Consider the following 7,315-nt stretch of genomic DNA (forward strand, 5'->3'; position numbering starts at 1 on the left):
ATTCCATGGCTTGAGCGCCTACTATTTCAAGCTTCCAGTAGAGGACTGAGAATAGTATTACTGAGTGAGGTACTTTCAGCCAAGGTGGGAGATGAAACCCTAACACCTGAAGAGTATTAACATTAGCTCCCTAGTAAATATAGGTCAGGAAGTGCTTGCAAGAGGGAAACAAACAGGCAAATAGGTCCCCAGTTCGCTGCATCCTGTTATTCCCTCTCTCTACCCTGAGTAGGGGGCCACATACAATACGCATTTTATTCCCAAGACGTAAATGACTAATAGTTTAGTTTAGTTTTTTTCCCAGAGGCATTTACATTTTAATAGGTTGAAAGCCTTAGTAAAAAAGAGCAATGACAGTAGAATTTCCAATAGATGTCAACTTTTGGCTTTGGTGGAATAAGAAGAACCATCCCCTTTATCAAATACTTATTATTCCTTTTAAACAAACTAGGTCTCTTCCTTACTGATTCAATCGTTTGAATGAAAATGTTTTAAAAGGAGTATTTAACCCCTCAAGAGCCTGAGTATTTAAAAACGGCTGCATCTCCTGTTTCTCTATTTCTCATGAGATACTGGAATTTCTAACCAGATAGTAGTCCCTCAACTCTTCTCAAATATCTCTGGTGAAAATTTTTTTTGTAAATTTCCAGTACTTGAGGGACCAATACTTGGGTAAATTAAAATCAAAATGTTATGAATTTTATGTTCATATCTAAGAGTTTAGTGTCTCTCTGTACGTATCTTGTCACAGACGAATAAGTGTGCAGACCGGCACTGGGCTGCGGATGGCGTTGGAAGATCACTGCTATACCTTGTATTTTCTCCCTTAAAAAATACCTGCATTTGGCCTAAAGCTCTCTGCCCACCATGGCCACCACGGTTACATGCAAGAGCTTGCCTTACATCTTCCTTCCAATTTTTAAAAGAAGATAGCCTCTGAATCCATAATTACCGACATTTCAGACACTTTCTCATCTCCATTTAAACTGACCCTCGGGCTTCCCTGGTGGCGCAGTGGTTGAGAGTCCGCCTGCCAATGCAGGGGACACGGGTTCGTGCCCTGGTCTGGGAAGATCCCACATGCCGCGGAGCGGCTGGGCCCGTAAGCCATGGCCGCTGAGCCTGTGCGTCCGGAGCCTGTGCTCCGCAACGGGAGAGGCCACAACAGTGAGGGGCCCGCGTACCGCAAAAAAAAAAAACTGACCCTCTACTTGCAGTGTTGTGTGACACAACTTTCCATTCCCTTGTTCATCAGTTCAACCGGTTTGGTGTTGCTCACTTTATTGGCGGTGAATTTGGCCTGGATGCCAGAAGCTCGTGTAAGACACTTGGGTAGCACAGAAGTTCAGGTATTTGAGGATTCCCAGGAGAAATCCATCTAGGAAAACAACATAACTGACAAGACATATGCTTGCTTTTTTTTTTTTTTTTTTTTTTTGGCCACCCCATGGCATGCAGGATCTTAGTTCCCCAGCCAGGGATTGAACCCGCACCCCCTGCAGTGGAAGCAGGGTGTCTTAACCGCTGGACTGCCAGGGAAGTCCCGACATATGCTTTCTTGATATAAAGATTACAGGAAAGGCTCAGTTGAATTTTTCCCTCCAAAATACAGGTTGGAAGAGTCTTCTGATGGATAAGCAATTCTGATATTCATAAGTTTTTTCATCCATGGTTTGGAAGGCAATTAATTCTTTTTTTCTTATCCCTATAACCCCAAACTGAAAATTCCACAAGGCCATGTATTAAGTGTATTAAGTTCGTACATTTCCATTTATAAGGCACAAACTCTACACATCTCTCAAGAGAAAGGAAGAAAACAAAGATATGAAGACAACAAAGTAATCTAGGAAGAGAGGAGGTTCATCAAACTGGAATGAAAACCCACCTCCCTTTTTAGTAAACAGACCTTATATTGATAGGAAATACAGCCTCTGGGGAGGGTTCCAATGCAGCCCCCTTCACTGGATCAGTGCAGAAGGCAGTCCTCAGGGGGGCTGCGTGGCCAGAACACATCAACCGCAAGCCCCCCCTACCCCATAGAAGCTGCTGGGCAGCTATGTCCTAAACAGAACATTCTGGCTACAGGGTGCCCAGTTCACCATCCTCACCCAAAGGAGCCTTCAGGGACCAATCCACCATGAATGCACACATGTGCCTGTCCTGGGGCTTGATTAATTTAAGCTGCTCTAAGCTGAGGTACAACTGCCTCCCCGAGGACCTGAACTAGGGTAGTTATGCGGGTCCGCATCTATTTAAGAGGCTGGACCTTGAGTTCCTCTTGAAATAATCAGATCCCTAGTGGGACTCTCAGAACCAATTCACGCTACCAGGGGCTTTTTGAACATGCTGGTCAAAATCTGGAGAAGATGCTCTGGAGAAAGCTCCAGATCTTCTGGCATGTAAGGCAGCCCTAATAGATCTCAAGTAATCCTGCAACGCACAGGTATAAACCAGAAGGGTCCCATGACACCAAACGGTATCCATGCTTGCTGGCTGGACCTCCTGATGGCTCTTGGCACTGTATTTTCTACTACCGTTTCCATTAGTATTATATGAGAGTAAGTTTCCTGAATGTCCCCATGGATCCAAGCATTTCCTGGAAGTATGACTGCTTCATCGTCCTCTCTATCATCATGCAAGGTACAGATGGGAGTGAACAGCACTTGGGAGAAAACAGCCAGGCAGACATCATCCTGAGAAAAGGGTCAGTGCTAGAGTGGGCCAGAGAAGGGACCGGAAGTGAGACGAACCGAGTAATTCATGAGGTCTGAGGGTTTTACAGAATCTTCTTGAAGATTCTGACTTCTCCACCCAGGACGATCTGAAATCCAAATGAAATCGGGTCCTTGGGTCAATGTACCCAATTACCAAAGACCAGCATCATAGAAGAATGCTCATTTCAATACAGTGTGGTCTAGCCACCTCCTAACTTCTCCAGTCCAGTTGGATTATCCCTTTACACCAGGCCTTGCCCCTGGCGGCCACAGTCGGAATTCTACTAAATTTTCAGGCATGAAGATGGTTCTTAATTCAGTGTCCGATGAATTTTAGCCAAGGTCCCTTCCCTTCCTGTGTCTCGTAAGGCTACAGCCCAGAGGATAAAGGGATACTTTCATTCACAACAATAACAGCAAAACTCTTGGACCCTTTGGCTTCCTAATGCCATAGCCATAGCCACCCTTGGAAATACGTACTCATTTAAAAGCCTGCTCTAAAAAACAAAAAGTCAACTCCTACTGCTGATTCAGGTTTTCCCCAAATCATATCAGGCCAACTCCACACCGCACCCCACCTGCTGGCCTCAAGAATCTTTCTTGGTCAGTCTGGCCTTGATTTTTTGCCTCAAGAAGGCTGCAGTGGCTGCACTGCAGGTGACCAAGAAGAAGAAGGAGAGGCAGGCCATGTAGATGGACAGGGGGCTGTGGCGTTGCAGGAAGATCTCCTGTCGCCCCCTGTAGTCTAGGAGGATGGCCTCCAGCTGGGACAGTGTGCAGACAGACAGAAAGGCGTGGAAGATCTGATGCCCGTGGCCCACGATGTCACAGGAACCCGGGAAGTACTTCTCTGGAACCGGGCAGGAGAAGAAGTAGGCACTGACCAGGAAGAAGACAATCTGCAGGGAGTGGTACCAGACCGCCTGCTCCTGGCAGCCAGACAGGTGGCACAGAACCACGCGATGTGCCACGGGGCTGATGTCCAGGATGAAGGCCAGCCCCGCCGGCACCACCTGACAGATCTTCCTCATGACTGGGTAAGGCCTGCGGTACCGGTACTTAGCGTAGCAGCAGCCGGTGCAAGATAACCAGCCACAGAAGGCGGCTGCGGGCAGGAAGAAAAGCCAGAAGTGCTCGTACCAGGCCTGGTCGGAGGTGTAGAAGAAGTGGACCAGGGCACTGCCGTACTGGTAAACGCTCACGCCCACATAGTCCACAAAGTAGAAGGTGTAGTGGGAGAGCTCGGACTTGGACTGCAGCAGGTGGGCCAGGAGGCTGAAGGTGAGGTAAGTGATGGAGGACAGGACGTAGAGGAGCAGGGGCAGGGCGTGGGCAGAGGTCCACAGCAGGCCATCGGCCTCCACAAAGGCCCAGAACCGCAAGAGGACGGCCAGAGCCGCCAGCAAGTGGGTCCAGACGTTGACCACCTCGTTGTGTTTCTGGAAGAGGCTGAAGAAGTAGTAACGCCACTCGTGGCCGGTGGGGCGGTACCCAGCATGGATGTAGGGCTCCCGGAAAAGCTGGGGCACGTCAGTCTCCAGGACGGTGCCGGGCATCTTGGGCAGCCCATCCTCCAAAATCTTGGGCAGGCGGCGCAGATGCTGTCCACTCACGGACAGGGTGCTCAGACGCTCCAGGATGGCAGTCGTCATGGCTACACGGGGATGCAACCTACAGGAAACAAGAGTAAAATGGGCAAAGATGCGGTGAGGGGCTGCTGAGCAAAGACAGCGAGGGAACTATGGGTGTGCTAGTGCAGCTGGGGAGGCGGGACTGCAGACAACTTCTTTGAGCCTCCTTTTTTTTTTCGTATGTAGAATAATAGAGTTGGACCAAGATCGCTTACTGCTCTGACATTCTGACTTTGTCTCTACTGCTCACTACAGTGTGAGGCAAAGTCACATCTTGTAAAATGGGAATGTCAGTCACCCCATTTTAATGACATCTAGAAGGTAAGTGAGGGTACCTTTAAAACTTTCGAGTTTGCTAGATGACATTAAAATGTAACCCTCAGGCCTTCCCTGGTGGCGCAGTGGCTAAGAATCCGCCTGCCAATGCAGGGGACACGGGTTCAAGCCCTGGTCCGGGAAGATCCCACATGCTGCAGAGCAACTAAGCCCGTACGCCACAACTACTAAGCCTGCGGTCCAGGGCACATGAGCCACAACTACTGAGCCCACATGCCACAACTACTGAAACCCATGTGCCTAGAGCCCATGCTCTGCAACAAGAGAAGCCACTGCAATAAGAAGCCTGCACACCACAATGAAAGAGTAGCCCCCGCTCGCCGCAAGTTGAGAAAGCCTGTGCGCAGCAATGAAGACCCGACATGGCCAAAAATAAATTAATTAATTATTTTTAAAAAATCACAGTGGGGCTTCCCTGGTGGTGCAGTGGTTGAGAATCTGCCTGCCAATGCAGGGGACACGGGTTCGAACCCTGGTCTGGGAGGATCCCACATGCCGCGGAGCAACTAGGCCCGTGTGCCACAACTACTGAGCCTGCGCGTCTGGAGCCTGTGCTCCGCAACAAGAGGGGCCGCGATAGTGAGAGGCCCGCGCACCGCGATGAACAGTGGCCCCCGCTTGCCACAACTAGAGAAAGCCCTCGCACGGAAACGAAGACCCAACACAGCAAAAATTAATTAATTAATAAACTCCTACCGCCAACGTAAAAAAAAAAAATCACAGTGAGCTACCAACACAAACTCACTAAAAATCGCTCAAATAAAAAAAAATGTAATCATCAGACAGGCTCTATCAGTACAAAAGTTTTTTTTTTTTTTAAGGAACGGTATAGCAAGAGACACTGTTCCATTTTATTTATAACAGTAAGAAATTGGAAAGAACTTCCTTGTTCAACAATAGGAAACTGGTTTTAAAAAATCATAGAACCATAATTTAAGCCATAAACAGAATTGTGAGCAAACAATAGAAATATGTTGTGAATGTATTTAATGACATGAAAAGATCTAGCTGTATATTCATTGTCTATTATCCCAATGTCTTCCTAGTGGAACCTAGTAGTTTTCTCTCTTCAAATCTCCTATACTTCTTCATCCATCCTCACTCAGCCTAACCTTCTTCCTATTTTATTGAGAAAATGCAATCAGTCAGAAGAGACTTCTGCAATCTACTATCACAACATTTACCCACCAGCCAGCATTTCTGTCACATATGCTCCTCCCCTGTTTCAATGGCTGGAACCATCTTGGTGAAGACCAACCCTTCACTTAGACATTATATTCTGTCCCTTGGCGCCATCCATTGTAGAGTTGCACATCATTGTAATGACACAAGAGGGCGCTTTAAATGAGGGATCTTGTAAACCACTCCAAATCAAGTCTCAAATAGTCTTGAACTGGCAAAGACAAAAGCACTCTTCATCCATACAAAGCTTTTTTATGTATTTTATTTAGTACGAAGTATTATATCGAAATACAAAAATTATCAATGTTGATATTAGTAATGAGAGCCTACATTTCTTGAGCACCTAATCTTAAATTACCCACTAATTTCACTGGGAACTTGAAAATCTGAGATAAGCAATAGTTACTTGAACCTCAAGGTCAAATGAGTCATCAATCCGGTTGGTAAAAACCAAGGCATATTCTGGGAAATCTTTTTTTTATAATTAATTAATTAATTAATTTTTGGCTGTGTTGGGTCTTCGTTGCTGCACGCAGGCTTTCTCTAGTTGTGGCGAGCGGGGGCTACTCTTCGTTGTGGTGCATAGGCTTCTCATTGCAGTGGCTGCTCTTGTTGCGGAGCACGGGCTCTAGGTATGCAGGCTTCAGTAGTTGTGGCACACAGGCTCAGTAGTTGTGGCTCGTGGGCTCTGGAGCGCAGGCTCAGTAGTTGTGGTGCACGGGCTTAGTTGCTCCACTGCATGTGGGATCTTCCCGGACCAGGGCTCAAACCTGTGTCCCCCGCATTGGCAGGTGGATTCCTAACCACTGTGCCACCAGGAAAGCCCTATCCTGAGAAATCTTATGAGCTGAACAAAATTAACATGTAGCCTAAATTTAATGAAATCTAATTGCAAAGACTGTGTGTGTATTTTTTTTTTAATTATGCTCTGGAAAGCAAGTGGTTTTGGACTTGCCTCTCCTGAGAACCCAAATCTGTATGCAACAAATTTCAGCCCTCACAAATGTTTAACTTGGGCTTCCCTGGTGGCGCAGTGGTTGAGAATCCGCCAAGGACATGGCAGAAGTGTCTGTGTGAGAGGTACCAGAGGCAGAAAAGGGGGCCGATGGTGGAACCCTGGGGACAGACGCCACAGTTGACAGGGTGATGGAAGAAGAAAGCAGAGGCGGCACCACAGAGGACGGTGTCACTTAAGCCAGGAGAGGAGGTACCGGTCTATAGCAAGAGTCCCCCGAGCTCAGGTGACATAAGGATTGAACAAGCAAAATCTCCAGGGATGGGGTTTCCCTGGTGGCGCAGTGGTTGAGAGTCCGCCTGCCGATGCAGGGGACACGGGTTCGTGCCCCGGTACGGGAAGATCCCACATGCCGCGGAGCGGCTGGGCCCGTGAGCCATGGCCGCTGAGCCTGCGCGTCCGGAGCCTGTGCTCCGCAACGGGAGAGGCCACAGCAG

At 47.9% G+C, this 7,315-nt stretch overlaps 1 protein-coding gene across 1 annotated transcript; it reads right to left on the bottom strand.

Annotated features, from left to right (window-relative positions):
• Positions 1–1,415: 1,415 nt before the first annotated feature.
• PAQR8 (progestin and adipoQ receptor family member 8) lies at positions 1,416–4,687 on the bottom strand. The gene has a single exon (XM_029244436.1). It carries the CDS (start codon positions 4,364–4,366, stop codon positions 3,302–3,304), a length of 1,065 nt encoding a protein of 354 aa, XP_029100269.1. The 5' UTR covers positions 4,367–4,687; the 3' UTR covers positions 1,416–3,301.
• Between the last annotated feature and the right edge of the window lie 2,628 nt (positions 4,688–7,315).

This window comes from Monodon monoceros, unplaced genomic scaffold (assembly GCF_005190385.1).
Source record: "Monodon monoceros isolate NGI ecotype Baffin Bay Population unplaced genomic scaffold, NGI_Narwhal_1 Super_Scaffold_3, whole genome shotgun sequence".
NCBI classification, from domain to species: domain Eukaryota; kingdom Metazoa; phylum Chordata; class Mammalia; order Artiodactyla; family Monodontidae; genus Monodon; species Monodon monoceros.